The following is a 17,280-nucleotide window of genomic DNA, read 5'->3' as shown; positions in this document are numbered from 1 at the left end:
AGGTTCTTCCAGATCTGGTTTTAGGGGAGATGAGGGTTTTGGGGAAGAGACAGACTCCTAGGAACCATCTGTCTGTATAGGACTCTCCCTGCCACTGGGGCTGTTCTCGTCCCGGGCTGGCCACGGCAGCCAGGGACCATCCAGCTAAAAATAATACCAGTAAATAAAATGCTTCCTCCTGGTCTGGCACGCAGGAGTGGAGGCACAGGGAGCTGGGACTTGCCTGGCCATGGCTGCACAGCAGGACTGGCCCCAAGCCAGAGAGCTCTGGGCTGGTGCCACCGGCTGTGGGCCCGGCTGAGCACCTTCAGCACCACACTGCCCAGCCCCTGAGGACACGGTGTCCTGTGTGGTCCCTGGTGCGAGCAGCAGGATGTCACAGGTGAGTGCTGGAGGGCTGGATCCCAGAGTGACACAGCAAGATCCCATGGCAGTGGGATGCCACATCCACCTCGCGCTGAACTCCACACTGGTTCAGTTTTTCCACCTGTGGTGTGGGACTCCCACGGGGCTGTCATGCCTGGCACGTGTCCCAGGTGACAGCTGGAATGGTGCAGGACACGGCATCCCAGTCACGGCTGTGTCAGCCCCACGTGCCCGGGCAGTGAGGTGTCAGCAGGAGCCACCCGCCCACGCAGGGGCTCACGGTGGGGCATCCCCTTCATCCCCCAGAGCTGTGGAGCCCAGGATGGGGTGTGGTGGGGGGCCCCCCCTTGGGGGGGCCAAGCCACATGCTGGGGCTGACAGGAGGGGTGATGCAGTGTGGGGGGGAGAGTGCTACAGGCTCATCCCTGCTCCTCCAGGATGCCCAAATCCATAGAAAGCCATCCCTGTCCCCAGGGCCCTGCTCAGTGTTGCCTTCACCTTCCACTTCCTCTTCCTCACCTATGCCCTATCTGTCTGGGCTGCAATCAGCTGAGGCTGCCTGGCCCCTCCCTGGGCTGGGCATGGCTATAAAATCCAGCGGCCAAGCAAAGGGTGTCACAAGGATCTGGGAGCTGTTGGCAGGTGAGTGCAGGGGTGCCAGGGTTGGGCTTGGACAGTCTTGTCCGTTGGATGCTGCTGCCATCCCCGAGCTGTGGGTGGGATCCTGCCTGGTTCCCACAGGGCTTAGAGCTGGATCTGGATTTGGCCCCTACCCACCAGTTTTGGATGATACTTTTTGGGGAAGGCAATGCTGTGGGGCAGAGCTGGGGGAGTGCAACCTTACCCTGGGCACAGTATGAGGTGCACTGGGGACAGAGGGGGCTAATGGGGGGCAGAGAAGCATGGGATATCCCTCTCCCTTGCCTGGATGATGCCAGGCTGGTCCCTCAGGGCAGGTGGACATGGGGAGCAGAGGGGCTGATGGGAGGCACAGGGTTTGTTCCCATGGGATATCCCACTCCTCTGTCTGAGTGATGCTGGGATGGCCCCACTGGACAGGTGGACATGGGGAGTGGGACCTGCCACCAGGAAAGCAAAGCCCAGGTGCCTGTGCCTGGCAGCCACCCATGTCCCAGCCACCAGGAAGTAGCGGCCCTGGTGACACAGCCTTGAGTCACGCCAGAGGCTCTGGGCGACAGCCTGTCTGGGACACCTGGGCCGGGAGGGGGATGCTTGGGGAGAGGTACCCCAGTCCCTGAACTGCCCCATCCCTGTCTCCAGGCAGCAGCAGCGATGGCAACGCTCTACCCCTCCCTGGAGGACATGAAGGGCCATCAGGTCCTGCAGGTCAGTGCCAGCAGCATTCCGGGGGGTGAGCAGACCCCAATGGAGGGTGCACAGGGTGGGGGGCACAGAACTGAGCAGACCCCATCTCTTGGCAGGCACAGGCAGCTGCTGGGGTGAGGACTCCCCCCACCACAGTGGTCACGGAGAAGCCAAAGCTCACCTCGGGCACCGGTAATGTGGGGCACAACCAGCTCACCCTGTCCAGGGGCTGCCTGGGGGGGTGATGCTCACCATGTGGGGGACTCAGCTGAGATCCCCCAAAACTCAGTACGTGGGTGGGGGATGGAATTTTGAGGGTTTCTTTCTGCTGGCCCATGGTCCCAGGGGGCTCACAGGCTGGAGGGTGGCAATGTCCGTAGGTAGGGGACCCCAGGAGCTGAGATCACCCTCGGTGTGTCCCGCAGAGCTGCCCGTGCTGTACCCCAACCTGTCCGAGCTGGAGAACTACATGGGGCTCACGCTCTCCAGCGAGGAGATCCAGAAGAACCTGCACCCAGAGGACAACACTGTAGGTGTCTGAGCCAGCTGCTCTCCCTGTCCCGCATGGGGTCCCCGTGCCATGGTGGGGGTCCTTTTGGGTCTGCATCCTACCCAGGGAGGGCATGCAGCACCCCCCAAGGGCTGAGGTGCACAGGGCCCCGTGTCCCCCCCATTCCCACTGACTCCTGGCTCCACCACAGGCCCTGACCCCTGTGGGCCCCACCCCAGGCCAGCTGGTTGCCCCCCTGACCGGGAACAGCGTGGGGCTGCGGCGGGCAGAGATCAAGCCGGGCGTGCGGGAGATCCACCTGTGCAAGGATGAGCGGGGCAAGACGGGGCTGCAGCTGAAGAACGTCGACCAGGTGAGGGGCTGGGCTGGCACGGGGCTGGGCACAGCACAGGACAGTGTGGCACGACGTGACGTGGTGCACTCGTGGCATAATCGTGACAGTGTATCACGGCACGGTGTCTCATGGCACGGCAATGTGTGGCATTAAATGCCACAGCGTGCCACAGCACAGCACAGCAGGGTGCAGAGGGCATGGCACGGCATTCCATGGCACCGTGCCACCGCTCCTCTGTGTCCCCAGGGCATCTTCGTGCAGCTGGTGAAGGCCAACTCGCCAGCGGCGCTGGTGGGGCTGCGCTTCGGGGACCAGGTGCTGCAGATCGACGGCAAGAACTGCGCGGGCTGGAGCAGCGACAAGGCACAGCGGGCACTGAAGAAGGCGAACCCCGAAAAAATCGTCATGGTGGTGAGGGACAGGTGAGCGGGTGGCAGTGCTGGTGGCAGTGCTGGTGGTGGCAGTGCCAGTGGCAGCACTGACCCTGCTCTCCCACAGGCCTTTCCAGCGCACTGTCACCGTGCACAAGGACAGCACCGGCCACATCGGCATCGTGGTGAAGAAGGGGAAGATCGTGTCGCTGGCCAAGGACAGCTCAGCTGCCCGCAATGGGCTCCTCACCCACCACTGCATCTGTGAGGTGAACGGCCAGAACGTCATCGGCATGAAGGTAGGGCTGTGCCCTGCTGGTGGCACAGGATGTGCCCAGGGAGTTCAGGGTGTGGCCAGAGAAGCTGCAGGGGTTCTGAGGAAAGCTGGGCACCCCACAACCCCTCCCTGCTCTCCCCCACAGGATAAACAGCTCACGGAGGTGCTGGCAGGGGCTGGGAATGCGGTGACACTGACCATCATCCCCACTGTGATCTACGAGCACATGGTCAAACGGTGAGAATGTGGGGCTGCAGGGACCCCCACACCCCACAAGGCCCCCTGGGTTCCCCTCACTGATCTCCTCTCCCTCTGTCCCTCTGCCCAGGCTCTCATCAGGGCTGGTGAAGTCATCCATGGACCACTCCATCCCTGACCTGTGATGCCATCACTGCCTTCCTGGGGAGCTGACACTGGAAGCTGGGAGGAGCTGCTGAGGGGACCCCACAACATCTGAAAAGAAGCTTTTTTAGTGTGAATCTCCTCATCGCTCCAGAGGCTGGTGGCTGCTGGGTGGTTCTTCCTCTCCTCAGAAGGGGTGGGGCAGGTGTCCTGTCCCAGGGTCCCCATGTCCCCCTGTCCCTGCTCAGGCCAGCCCCCCTCAGGGTGGACGCCAAGGGCTGGCTCCAGCCAAAGCAGACACAGACCCAGCGACGTTTATTACATCCACCACAGAGAGTGAGTACAGGACAGGGGAAACAAGAAAAGGGGGGTTTACAGCTTTTTCAGTTCTGTATTTAAAAAATATATTATATAGATTTGTCTTTCAAATATAATCGTTACATTTATTTCTTGGCAAAGCTTTGGATAGTCTAACAGACGTGTACACAGATCCACAAATACATTGCACGAGAGGCGAATATCCCAGCTCCGCTTACACCTGCCCCGGCTGCCTGGACACTGCTGCTCCCCAGATCTTTTCCCCGGCACCTGGTGCTGGGCTGGTGGAAGAGCTGCTGCCCCCCACTGCCCCCCAGCACAGGCAGAGCCGGCGGATGGGGGATGCAGGGAAGCGTGGGGCACACGGGATGTGGCTCGTGCCCCCGCAGGGACCGCTGGGTGCCGGTGTGTGGAGCATCACCAGCTCCCAGGGCACCCGGCCAGTGGCACCCATGGGTGGGGGAGTGGGCTTGGGTTGGGGTGGGGGGAAACACTGTTAGTTCAAGTCACGAAGAAACCACAGACATTCGTGGGGTGGGAGCGCGGCACGCCCGGGGGGAGCCTGAAGTCTCGCGCCCCAACAGCCCCGCTGAGCAATCCTCGCTGTCTTTGCGTCTCGACAACAAAAAAAAAAGGCATTTTTCTGGAGGCCACCAGCAAAGCGGGGATTTGGGTGGGCCAGGGGGGCAAAGGGCTTGGCTCTGCCTGCACGGCACTGCCCGCACCCCGGCAAAGGCATCCGAGCTCCAGCACATGGTGGGATAACCGGCATCACCGCTGCCAAAACTGCGAGAGGCCCCCGACCTGCTGTCTGGTGGCCAGAGTCCCAACACCCGGGCTTCAGTCTGTACCCAAAAAAAAGTGAATATAGTGCAAAGCAAAGGGAGGGAGAGCCCACGGCTTCCTCGGGGCACTCCATGTGTGAGCAGCAGCACAGTTCCATCCTGGTGTGGGGAGGCATCTCCCAGGGAATGGGCAGCTGGATCGAACCGCTCCGGAGCTGGTTCCTGTTTCCGGGCAGGATCCCCCCATCCCGCTGCCCACAGACAGACTCTGCACCTGGAACAAGGGACCACTGCACCCCCAGCGCTCCCCGCTGCCAGAAGCTGCTTGCCATCACCCACCCGTGGCAGGGCTGACCCTCGGGACAACCTGGGGACAACCAAAAAGCAAGTGTGATGGAGGGAGAGCCCACCTGGTGGGTGCAGCCCCCCGCAGCCAGAGGCACGGGTAGGGATGTCCATGAGCAGGGGGTGATGCTTAGTACCCCTCTTCCAACAACAGTCCTTTCCTTCCTCCAGGACAGAGGAGCTGGAGGGGGTAGCACACCCCGACACACCCACAGACCCCTCCACCCCATCCCACCCGCCAGTGCCACACCAGGGTTTTACAATCAGCAGTCGGGTCCATGGGGGCGGGTGGGGGGCCTCGGGGGGGTCAGGGCTGGGCGCTGCCCCCGGGGCCAGGGCTGGCGACGGGGCGACAGCCCATCCTGCGGATGGAGTGGAGGGCGACGGTGCAGCAGCCCCGCAGCAGGGAGCTGATGTTGTAGATGGGCTGGCCCTGCCGCCGCTGCGAGCGGCACAGCCAGGCCACCGTGGGCACCGCCGGCACCACCACTGCCAGCAGATCCACGATGAAGTGGCGGCTCCAGTAGCTCTTGGAAGGGTTGTTCTCGCAGCCGGTCGCCTCCGTCAGCTCCTCCTCCGCCACGCAGGCGATGGCCACCGAGGGGCTGGCGCTGGGGGGCTGCCGCACCGCCGGGTTGCAGGGGGCACTTCCCTCAGCACCGGTACCCGCCGTCGTGGCATCTGGCTCGGCCACCAGCATGTCCGTGGCCCCAGCGGGGTTGGCGAGCTCAGGGACGGGCATCGTGTCTTCCATTTCGGAGACCCAGGCGGAGGTGGGGCTGCCCAAGCTGCAAGCCTGGGACTTCATCACCTTCTCCAGGATGGTGTCCAGGTCGGGCTGGCAGGGCACAAAGTCCGTCTGGATGGCCCGTTCCTGCATGCAGCTGGCCTGCACCCCTGCCTCCACGCTGCCCCGCAGTCCCAGCACCTTCTCGTAGGTGTTGTTGGGGGGCAGGCGGGTGCCAGGCTCACCCCCCACCTCCAGCGGGTCCGTGTGGCCCGGAGCCTCCTCCATCCCCACGAAGCCACTGTCGGCCCCCTCGTCCAGCGAGATGGTCTGTGAGCCCCCCACGTTGCGGTCCCCGGCCCCCTGGTCGCTCAGCTTGGTGTAGGTGGAGCTGCGGGTGAGGGATCGGGCTGGGGACCCCCCGGCTGACTCGCCGGCCCCCTCCTCCTTCAGTGCCCCGTTCTGCGCCACCTCCATGCTGTGCAGCAGCGTCTCCAGCTTCTTGTTCTGGATGTTGATGTCCACAAAATACTTCTGGAGGCCCTTGTCCTTCTCCAGCAGGTTGTTCTTCACTGTGTCTATGACCTGCTTCAGCTGCTTTATCTCCTTGCGGGCCTCCTTCAGCGCCAGCTGGGCCTCCACGCGGTGGCACTCCTCCTCGATCCAGTCCTCCTGCATCCGTGACAGCTGCGTCTTCAGGTCCTCGATCTCAGCGTCCCTGCGGAGATGGGAGGGCACCGCCACGGCGCTGAGGGGGCTGCGGGGACAGCCCTGCCCTCGTGTGCCCAGCACTGAGTTGGAACCAGATCACCCAGTAACACTCGTGACTGGATCCAGTGGCTTGAGGACCCTCGGGAGCAATGCTCAGGACCCCAGGGGGTGACACTCAGGGACCCCGAGGAGGGATGCTCAGGGAACCTCAGGAGCAATGTTCAGGGAGCCCTAATAGTGATGCTCAGGGACCCTTGGGAGTGATGCTGAGGGCTCCTAAGAGTGATGCTCAGGGACCCTCAGGAGCGATACTCTGGGACTGTCAGGATTGATGCTCAGGGACTCTTGGGATTGATGCTCAGGGATCCCCTGGGAGTGATGCTCAAGGATCCCTGGAAGTGACACTCAGCCTTCTCCTGGAGGGGCTGCAGCACCCAGGGCTCCCAAGGGCTGCGTGGGGGTGGGCAGGTGCCCTGGGCAGGCGTGTGGCAGCTGGCATTCCAATGAGGACATGCCTAAGCCCGAGAGGAGCAGATGGGGATTAGCCACCCTCTGACGCTGAAATTCAGCAAAAGCACGGCAGGGACTTAACCGGGGCAAGGGGAGAGCGCAGCCACCACAGGTGGGACGTGAGGCTCTGTGGCCCCCTAATCTGCAGCTCTGGGTTGGATGGGCAGCAGTGCCAGACCCCTGCAATGCCACAGTAGAGCTGTGACCTCGGTACCTGGGCACGAGCCCGAGGACAAGATGCCGTGCTGGGAACTGAGACCCCCAGAAGGACCAGTCCCAGACAGGAGCTGCCAGGTAGGTGGTGATGGCTGGTACCAGGACCCTTCCTGGCAGCTCCCGTGCCAGGGAGTCAGTGCCTGCTGCTCCCGTGCTCACCTGTCCTGCAGCCGCTCCTGTGTGTCCTTCAGGCGAGCCTTCAGGTGCCGGATGCAGACCTCCTTCTGCTGCAGGGGGGTCAGGTACTGCTCCGGCGTCGGCGGCTTTATCCCATGGTTGTCACTGCAGAGGTTGTACTTGGACGAGCGCCTGCAGGGACATGGATGTCACCCATTGCCAGGGCCAGGGTCAGCACAGGCTCGGCCCAGGGGTACCAACCTGCTCCCGGGTTGGAGCAGGTCCCAAAGGAGCTCTGAGAGCAGAAGGGGCAGGATGAGTGCCCGAGGGTGCTGTGCTGCTGGCAGGAGGGGCAGGATGGCAGGTGGCCACTGCAGGTGTTCTCAGGTGCTGTTTGCTGGCAGGAGGGGCAGGGTGGGTGTCTCAGGTGCTGGCAGGAGGGGCAAGGTGGGTGTCTCAGGTGCTGTGTTGCTGGCAGAAGGGTAGGTGCAGCTCCTAGACCCACTAATGCTACTGGCGGGCACTGAGCCTTCTGCGGAGCTGGGATTTCGCTAGGGCATGAGCAGAGCTGGGAGCAGGTGGGCACCGAGGTCTCTGTGTGCCCATAGTGAGCTTTCCAGGAACGACTGATGTGGATGGAGACCCCAGGGTGGGATCAGCCCCATCAGGAATGGAGGCAGAGGATGGGGAATGGAAGGGTTTCGGAAGGAGCAGGTCTGGAGATGGCGGCTGTCCTGCCTCTGGAGAACAAGCCAGAGCATCCAGCATTTGCTCCAGGCTGGGCCAGCGGCACATCTGGACCCTCCTTGTGCCACCCCTGGCACTGGGGTGGAGGAATTGACATCTCTGGCCCAAAGCCTAGGGCAGTGTAGAGTGCTGGGGCTGGTCAGGGAGGCTGGTTTTGCACATTTAGGGGTATATGGTGGGCTGGGAGGCACATGGAGAGCTGGGAGCAGAATGAGCGGCTCCTGCATGGCAGTGAGGGAACCGAATTCCCCGTGCATGGCAGCAGGGTGGTGGGAATTCCCTGTGCATGGCAGGGGGCCATCCCAAAGCCCCCATGCATGGTGGCCAGCAGCCCAGCAGCCTTCGGCCAGGGACAGAAGCATCATGTTAGAAGCATCCAGGCAGGACTGTAGCCTTGGACTGCCCCATGGCCACTGTCCCCAGTTGCAGCACTCATGGGCCCTGATCACCACGTCACCCGTGGGCCCTTCAGACCCTCCCAGACTGACTCCACCTCTGGGAGCTGGAAGGTGGCTGGGGACACGCAGGAGTTGGGCCTCACTCCCTGGAGCAGTGCACCATGGGCTGCTGTGCCTGAGGGGCTGGGGGTGGTGCTCGTCCCACAGATTGGTGCCAGCTGTTTGTGCCCCAAACACACCAGCAGCTCCCTGCTAAGAAGCCGGGGTGCCACCAGCTCTTGCCAAACCTTTGCCAGGCAACACAAAGGGATGGAAGCGAACTTCTTGCTCTCGTGCCTTTGGTCTGGAAGGATCCAGGTGCTCCTTGGAGTGCGGGAGTGGCAGGAGGGAGCGTGCAGCGTGCAAGCCACAGCCACAGCAGGACGGAGGGAAGAGGACGGGGGTCCCTGAGTGGCAGGCAGGGGGACAGGGAGGGACACAACACAACAGCAGCAGTGGAGAGGTTTGGAGGAGGATAGTGAGGGTCTTTGGAGACACGCCAGCAGCTCTGCCAGCTCCAGCTCCCCCAGCCACCACGCGCACAGCCTCGCTCCACTGGGCCCTGCGCTCCTGTCCCTGCCAGGCACCGGCACCGGCAGCAGGGGGGGGCTGCTCCCCCTGCCCAGGGGCACCCGGCAGCCACCCTGGGGCCACGGGTGATGGGTTACCTTGGGGTGGGGCTGCTGTCGCTGCCCTTGCAGGAGCCAGAATTGCTGCTGCTGCTCAGCGAGGAGGTGCCGTAGGTGTCCCTCCCGGGGGGCGAGGGGCGCCTGGAGGCAGGGAGAAGAGGCTGTGTCTCAGGCCGAGTGGCTGAGGGCGCTGAAGACTTAAAGAAGGAGGCAAAGCCACTCCGTCCATAAACCCCGCGACTGCCAACCACCACACCGAGAACACACAAGACAAAAGGACAAAACAAACAGCAGGGATCAAAATGGCACGGACATGGCGACGGGCACAAAGGCAGGGCTGGGGGGGACGCCCACCCGCTCCCCCCTCCCTGGCGTGGCAGCCCCTGGATGCTGGCACAGCATCCTTGCACCCTGAGGACCTTGGGAGCCCCTGGGACCCCCCGGGAGCCCCTGGAGAGTCCCCTGGGAGCGTGGTCCCGGCAGAGCTCGGGCCACGTCTGCCAGAGCATCACCTCCACGTGGGCAGCTCTGCCTCTTCTCCCTGCCCATTCTGGGCCTCTACCTCCATAACAGCAGACCAGGTCATGGAGACATTGGAAAGGAACGAACGCTTTTTTCCTCCCTTTTTTGCCTCTATCACTCAGCTCGAGGAGAGACTTTCCAAGGGCTAACACACCTCCCAGTTTCACTGCCCCAACCCCAGTGCTCTCCACCACTCACTGCCTGCCTTCGCCCAGATGGACGGTGGGGTCGATCCTGGCCGTGGCACAGACGGACAGAGGGACGGGGAGTGCAGCGCTCAGGGGGCCACATGCACGGACAGGGAAGTGCTGTGCAGTGGGCAGCGCCATGCAACCCCCCGAAAGCTGGGCTGGGGGTTCGTGCTGCGAAGTGGCAGCTGGTGGTGGAGGCGTGGGGATCATCCCCTCCCGGCTGCAGGTGCTGGTGCCCGGTCCTGGAGCCAGAGGTTGCAGCATATTCACCTTCGTGATCCAGTGGACGAGCGTCTGCTCCCCGGCATGGACATGGCCGCGGTGCCACGGGTCCTGGGCACGGGGAACTGCGGGTGAAGGCAACAGAGAGAGGAGGTGAAGGCAGGAACGCGGCCCCAAGGAGGCAGAAACCCTGCAAAATGAGAGGTGAGCCCTGGCACCAGGGTATCAGTGTAGGCCCGAGGGCCACCAGTCCCAAGGCAGACGTGGACAGCATCCCCTGCACATCTAGGCTGTGCTTCCTGCCTGCCTCCCATAGACTGGGAATGCTGGGATGCAGCATGCCTTGGGCCCATCGGGATGCTGTGGGCACAGGGCGAGGGTGTTCTTAATTTAGAACAGCAGAGCAGGTGCCTGCCCATGGTCTGGAGCTCCTTTCCCACCAGGCTCCAGACACGGGACAAGATTCCCGCTGCCCTCAGGTGCCCATCCATGCCAGAAGGAGAGTATGCCACAGAGACACAGGGTGCCTGCAGCAGTGGCATTACTCAGGGCAGAGATGGGACAAGGGCTCTGACACCCGTCCCTGGACCTCCCTGGGCAGGCAGCTCTCCCCGCAGTGGGATGGGCGCCTGCTTTGCCATAATTAAGTCCAAGTCACGCATTCAGCAGTGAAATCAGGTGAGGGAGAACAGATCCCTGCATGATGAGGCAGCAGCAGCTAATCCCTCGGGAACCACAGAGCCTGCTTTCCTGTAAATAAATAGGCCAGATCCAGAGGCTTGCAGCACCTCGGGCACACGCAGGATGTCAGGGAGTGAGGGAAGCATCCGCTCAGCACCCGCATCCTGCCAAACATCCCACGGCACCGCTGGGATCCCCACTGTGCTCACAGTCTGCCAGAGAAGGACGGGATGGGGGCACTGTGTGCTCCTCCCTCCCCCCATCCCCAAGCCCATTCACAATGCCAGCATTTATCCCAGATTTTGGCAGAGCAACGCGAGCGATGGGACCAGCCAGCACATAATCGATGGGTGACAGGAAACACCCGGTGCTGCTGGCCCTGCTCCAGGGGAGTGCGAGGAGTGGGACAAGAGGGGAGGCAGGAGAGGAGGGGGGGCACAGCCAGCTCACCCCAGTGCACCCTTTTGCATTTGCCACCCCAGGGTGGTTTTTTCCAGGCTGCCTCAAAGCCCACCCTGCCCAGCCCAGGCCTCTCCTTTGCCCAGGATTCGCTGTTCCCCGATCTCCAAACCAGGGCACTGAAGAGCCCAAAGTGCTGGGGATGTGCAGCCACAGGGTACCCCCAGCCCCAGCCAGGGCAGGGGCAGCACCCCTGGGACACTGCAAGAAGGAGCTGGGGGTCCTGCTGCTCCGACTTGGGATGGATTTGCCAGGAGATGACCTGGGCAAGGGGAGGCAGTGCTCTGTCCTGCTGGATCACTGCTCCTGAGTGGCTGCGAGCTCTGCTACTGCAGCAGCGTGAATCAGCATCCATGGAGAACCAAGCGTGGCCAGCAGGAGCATCCTCCAGGATTCTCCAGCATCCTCCAGCAGCGCCATGCAGGGCTGCGGCACAGCCTGCACTCCAACAGCTCTTGAGCAGGGATTTAGGGAGATCTGTGGCCACGGGGGTTGACTCCTTGCCCTCTCACAGCCCCAAGCCCTGTGTCCTGGGCCCTGCAGCCAGTGACATCCGTTATCAGCCCAGTGGTATTCCAGCATCAGCCCAGTGGTATCCCAGTATCAACCCAGCGTGCCCAGCATCAACCCAGTGTGCCCAGCACCCACCCAGTGGTATCCCAGCTGTACCCAGGTCTTTCCCCACCCACGGCAGTCACCCTCATGCCAAGCCACTTTGCACAGGGTTCCCTCTGCCCCCTCCTAACACGCAGCACCAGTAAGTGCCAGCACCACAGATGGCACGTGTGTGTCCAGCACTTGGGGCTCCTGAGAGCACCCTGTGCTGCACCCCAGGCACCCCCTGCCAGCATCCGCAGCCAGGAATGGCTCTGTGGGGAAGCCTGGATTTGACCTTATGTCTGAGGAGCTCATTTCGTTCTCTTCCTCCTCCCACTGCTGCAGACTTGCCTGGTGCCCACGCCGAGGCTCAGTGCCTCCCACAGCACCCAGGGTGTCTGGAATTCAACCACCGGTAATAAACTGTCACTGTCTTTATTCTCAAAGAATCAACGGACCACTTCAGTCTCCCCAGAAGCCTCACCATGCCCAAGGGCTGCCCAGGACAGGCAGGGTGGGCAGACTCAGCACCAAAGCCAAACACACACCTTCCCGTGTGGTGCATGGCTCCTAAAGGCTGAGGAAATTATTGGTCTGCACACAGAATTACCCCCATCACATGGACCAGGATGAGCTGCTGCAGCACCAATGGAGCCTCACTAGGAAGGCAAGGAGAAACCCAAGATTAACTCTGGTCTAGTGGGTGGCATCCCTGTCCATGGAGGGGGGTTAGAATCACAGAATGGTATGGGTTGGAAGGGACCTCAAAGCTCATCTCATTCCAACACCCTGCCATGGGCAGGGACACCTTCCACTAGACCAGTTGCTCCAAGCCTCATCCAACCTGGCCTTGAACAATTCCAGGGATGGGGCAGCCACAGCTTCTCTGAGCAACCTGTGCCAGGGCCTCGCCACCCTCACAGGAAAGAGTTTCTCCTTAATATCCAATCTAATCCTGCCCTCTGTCAGTGTGAAGCCATTCCCCCTTGTCCTGTCACTCCAGACCCTTGTCCAAAGTCCCCCTCCAGCTCTCTTGGAGCCCCTTTAGGCACTGGAAGTGGCTCCAAGGTCTCCCTGGAGCCTTTTCTGCTCCAGGCTGAACAACCCCAGCTCTCCCATCCTGTCTCCAGAGCAGAGGTGGTCAGGACAATTCCTGGAGCAAGATCAGGGGGCACTGGTTTGTCCCCATACTGGGGGGACCAGAACCAACACTTTCCTGGAGCCTCCAACAGCAAAAGTCCCCACGAGTCTCCTGGCAGATGTAGAACAGAAGGGGAGCACTTTTAGAAACAACAGCACAAACCAGGGCTTGTTCCATGCAGTGGAATTAGCCTGAGGAATTCCTGATAAATAAAAGCAATGAGCCTTAACAAGGAAACAACTGGAGCTACAGCACGAAAAGCAGATCCCCCACAGAGGGCTGGGATGCAGAACTGGCACAAGACCCACACACTGCCACTGTCCTGGCATGGGTGACCACAGGGCACATCTCCTGGTGGGTCCCACCAGCCACAGAGGGCACCTGGGGCTCTGCCCACCTACTGATCACACCATGACAGTGGTGCAAAGGGCAAAGGATGGCAGAGCAGTGAGAGCAGAGGTAGAGCACCCTGAGGCTCAGCCTCATGCCCCAGAGGAAGATTTTCCCAGGAAGAGCAGCTCAGTTCCTTTTTGGGATCACTGCCCCGCAGAGACGCCTCTTCACCTCCAATCCTGCCACTTCCCCACTCCATCATGGATCCACCACCTGTGCCAGTGATACACCGGGCTGGGCAGGTATTGCCCCTCCTAGGTGCTTCCCATTGGGAAACGGGGCCATGGAACCCTTGGAGAGACCCTCACTATCGGCTCAGTGAAGTGTCCGATGGTTCCTCAGCTTGTTCCTCTGAAGGTTTCATGGCCACAGGCTGACGAGCTTCCAAAGCTCAACTCCTGTGGGATTCAGAAGGATCCGGCTGCTGTGCTGGCCTGAGACACCCCAACAGCTCATCCCATCCCCACGGGGAACATGGGAGAAGGTGTGAGAGCCCAGGGCTCACCGCCAGTGCCAGCCCTCAGCACAACGCTGCTGTGCCAGCAGCTGCCACATTTTCCCAGATTTCTCGCTCACTGCTTCCTTTGTTGAGGCTCCCATCACCCTGCCCGCTGCCGGATTCCCGTGTTTCCCTTGGCACATCCTGTGTGAGGAGCGTTTTGCAACGGTGGCACCGAGCCCAAGCGTCTGAGAGCAGCTTCACCCACTGCAGAGACCTGGGAGAGGAACCGTGGTGTCCCCTGGGAGATCTCCAGCCTCCCAAGATGAACAAGATTAAAAGCAGAGGGAATGCGGGGAGGGAAATCACAGCTTTGTTTTTCCACGGGGCAAAAAGGGCTCCACAGGAGCCTCCCTGCCTTCCTGACACTGCCTCTGTTTTTCTTCACACTAAAAATAAGCACAGCATTGGAGGTGGCCAACCACCAGCAGCTGATGTAGGGCAGAGCCCTGTGTCCCCAGACAGCAGCAATGCCAGGGGTGGCTTGCAATGGAAAAGGGACTGGGATACAGCCGGGCTGTGGTGGGAAGGAGAAGGATCCAGCAGCCAGGGCCGGCAGAAGTCCTGATGGAGGAGGGGGGTCAGCACTGGGGGCACCATCCGAGCAGCTGCGGGCAAACACTGGTGACCATGTCTGTGCTCCTACTCCTGCCATGGGGGATTTTTGGGATACAGGGGTTGCATTGCTCCTGCTCAGGAGATTCCAAGGATGTGGTGATACCTTGGCTGGTATCACCAGAGGCTGGGAACCTCTGCTCCAGTGGAGATGGCTCATCCCAAAGCAGGCAGAGCTTCACCTGGGTTCCGGGTAGAGGGAGATCATGGAATCACAGAACCATTTAGGTTGGAAAAGACCTTCAACATCATCAAATCCAACTGCTAACCCAGCACTGCCAAGGCCACTGCTAAATCCAGCTCAGGGCAGAGCTGAGTGCTCAGGGCGCAAGCAGGGACAAACCCCACGGGGTGTTTATGCAACACCACCAGAAAAATCAATGGTGCTAAAAGTGGTTGTATCCCATTCCAAAGTGCAGGAGCATCTCCTTTTATTCTCCTGTTTGTTATAAAATGCTGAGTTGCCACATGGAGATTACAGGAAAACAAAGACCATTTGGAAAGCTCGGGTTATGCAGTTCATCACTTTTCCAGCTGACCTGGCTGTACCTCCAAATGGGGAGGTGGCAATTCCCAGCCCTCACCAGCTAAAAACAAGGTGCCTGATCAGAGGGCACAGTCTGGGCTCTCGCTGGGCCCTCTGGAGTCAAGGGGAAATGGGAAAATTGCTCCATGACAAATGCTGTAGCAGCATGAGAGCAGGAGCAGGACACCCAGTATGCAGACCCCATGTCTCACCCCGGGCTGGGAAGGTCAGCAGGATGGGATGGAGGTGACATCGCACCGCACAGCCCATCCTGCACAGGTGCTCTGCCAGGAGCAGAGCTGAGGACTGGGAAGCAGAAGGAAGAGCCCACTCCTTCAGGATACAAAGGCAAAAACATGGAAGACAAATCCAGCTTCCAGTGCAACAGCTACTCCTCCCCTCTGTGCCTCGGCGCAGCGGAAGCAGGTCTCCCCTAACCACCATCCACCTTGAGAGAGGGCTGGGAATGACGGCGGTGCCGGGGGATTAGCCCTGGGTCTCCGCACCGCTGGAATGGCCTACTTTAACCACACACCAGATCTCCTGCCTCAGCCCTCTGCAGCGCTGCCGAGGTGGGAGCAGGGGCACTGCCCCTCTGACCCCCACCCTGGGACCCCGCAGCCCTGGACACCGGGATCTGCACCTTCTGGCACAAGGTCACAGCACGGCGTGTCCATTGCCCAGGGAGGGTGGGAACACCAGGATTTTATAAGCAGAACAGGCGCCCAGCAGCAGGTTCTGTGCGACAACCACAGCGCTGACCTTGCGGGGAGGAGAGAACAGAGCACCCGGCTCAGCCCACTCGGGTGTTTTCGTGTCCCTTTGGAGATGGAGCATGAAGCCATTAAGTAATAAAATGTCAACTGCACAGCAGCTCCAGCTCCAGCAATGCCCCACGGAGCCAGAGACACACTGGGATGCTGCACAAGCAGATATGGGGCTGGTGTTTGCAGGGACAGTCTGGTGCATAAGATGAGAGTCTGATCCCTATGACGTGGGACTGGTGTATGCAGGAGGGTCTGGTGCAGGAGAGGGGGGTTTGGGGTCTGCAGGGAGGGTCCGGTGCATGTGATGTGGGTCTGATCCATGTGACATGGGACTGGTGTAAGCAGGGAGGGTCTGGTGCATGAGATGTGGGCCTGGGGTCTGCAGGGAGGGTCTGGTGCTTGCAGGGAGGGTCTAATGCATGTGATGGGGTCTGATGCATGTGACAAGGGTCTGATATGGGTCTGGTGCATGTGATGTTGGACTGGGGCATGCAGGGGAGGATCTGGTGCATGTGATGTGGGTCTGGGGTGTGTAGGGAGGGTCAGGTGCATGAGATGTGGGTCAGGTGCATGAGATGTGGGTCTGGTGAGCGCGATGTGTGGCTGATGCTGCTGTGTGGGTCCTAGTGCATGTAATGTGGGTCCGGGGTTGTGAAGCAGGACTGGTGGGTGTGGTGGGGGGTCCAAGTGGCTGCAGTGTGGGTCGGGGTATGCCATGGGGATCTGGTGCATGCCGTGGACTCCGGTGCATGCAATACGGTCCTGCCGTGTGTGCCGCGGGGGTCTGGCACACGCAATGCGGGTGCGCTGCGGGCCTAATCCGTGACCCGCCCCGAGAACCCTGTGCCCCGGGAAGCCCCCCATTCTGACCCCCCGCGATGCGGAGCGGCGCTGGCAGACCCGTGCTGCGCCCCCCGCCTCCCCTCTCCGAATCTGCAGCCAGAAAGGGATGAGTCACGGCGGCCCCGCACCGCGCCCCCCGCCCCGCACCGCGCCCCGCACCGCTCACCTGCGCGGGGCCCCGCCGATGTCGGGGGCGGCAGCGCCGGCGGAGGGGGCTCAGCGACCTGCCGGGGAAGGGAGAGAGCGGGCGGTGAGCGGCGGCGGCGCGGTGCCGGGTGCGGTGCCCGGCGCGGTGCCCGGCGCGGTGCCCGGCGCGGTGCCCGGCGCGGTGCCCGGTGCGGTGCCCCGCGCCACCCCCCGCTGCCCGCGCCCTCCCCCGCCTCCATCACCTGCGCCGGCCTTCATGGGTGCGGCGGGGCGGCCGGGAGCGCTGGAGGGATGAGGGATGGAGGGAGGGATGGAATGGGGAGGGAGGGAGGGAGGGATGAAGAAGGGAGGGAGGGATGAGCCGAGCAGCTGCGTAATTTGCTCCCTCCTCTGCGATCTTAAAGCGACGGCGCCGCGGGTGCCTCCCCTCCCGCCGGGTTTCCCCCCGTTTCTATGGCAACCCTCCTCTGCCGGGGCGTAACCCCCTCAAAAAAGAAAACAGCCGGTTTTGGGGTCCTTCCCCGTCGGCGGAGCCCCGCGGACCGGGTGAGCCCTGCGCCCTGTGGCGCTGAGCTCCTCGCCCCGCGTAACCCCGGAGGAGGAGGAGG

The 17,280-nt window shown here is 61.9% G+C and overlaps 2 protein-coding genes across 5 annotated transcripts; one reads left to right on the top strand and one right to left on the bottom strand.

Moving 5' to 3' along the window:
* The first annotated feature begins 1,011 nt into the window (after positions 1-1,011).
* SDCBP2 (syndecan binding protein 2) lies at positions 1,012-3,956 on the top strand. Its single transcript, XM_027721760.2, has 8 exons — positions 1,012-1,713; positions 1,809-1,884; positions 2,118-2,221; positions 2,394-2,555; positions 2,784-2,959; positions 3,036-3,207; positions 3,331-3,422; positions 3,514-3,956. Exons 1-8 carry the CDS (start codon positions 1,660-1,662, stop codon positions 3,566-3,568), a joined length of 891 nt encoding a protein of 296 aa, XP_027577561.1. The 5' UTR covers positions 1,012-1,659; the 3' UTR covers positions 3,569-3,956.
* SNPH (syntaphilin) lies at positions 3,825-17,019 on the bottom strand. 4 transcript variants are annotated; one of them, XM_027721759.2, is made up of 6 exons: positions 16,915-17,019; positions 16,692-16,749; positions 10,053-10,129; positions 9,109-9,309; positions 7,299-7,448; positions 3,825-6,420 (listed from the first exon to the last, which is right to left on the bottom strand). In XM_027721759.2, the coding sequence occupies exons 3-6, from the start codon at positions 10,094-10,096 to the stop codon at positions 5,283-5,285; spliced, it is 1,533 nt and encodes a 510-aa protein (XP_027577560.1). In that variant the 5' UTR covers positions 10,097-10,129; positions 16,692-16,749; positions 16,915-17,019; the 3' UTR covers positions 3,825-5,282. The 4 variants fall into 4 exon arrangements, with proteins under 4 accessions (XP_027577560.1, XP_027577558.1, XP_039240842.1 ...); XM_027721757.2 differs by lacking the exon at positions 16,915-17,019 and having other exon boundaries at positions 9,790-10,194; positions 16,692-16,753; XM_039384908.1 differs by lacking the exon at positions 16,915-17,019 and having other exon boundaries at positions 9,109-9,210; positions 9,790-10,194; positions 16,692-16,746.
* Positions 17,020-17,280: the final 261 nt, after the last annotated feature.

The sequence above is a fragment of the Pipra filicauda genome, unplaced genomic scaffold, assembly GCF_003945595.2.
Source record: "Pipra filicauda isolate LSUMZ 115617 unplaced genomic scaffold, ASM394559v2 scaffold385_size793830_pilon, whole genome shotgun sequence".
NCBI classification, from domain to species: domain Eukaryota; kingdom Metazoa; phylum Chordata; class Aves; order Passeriformes; family Pipridae; genus Pipra; species Pipra filicauda.
Note: the sequence above shows the minus strand (reverse complement) of the source record. Positions and strands in the feature narration are given on the sequence as shown.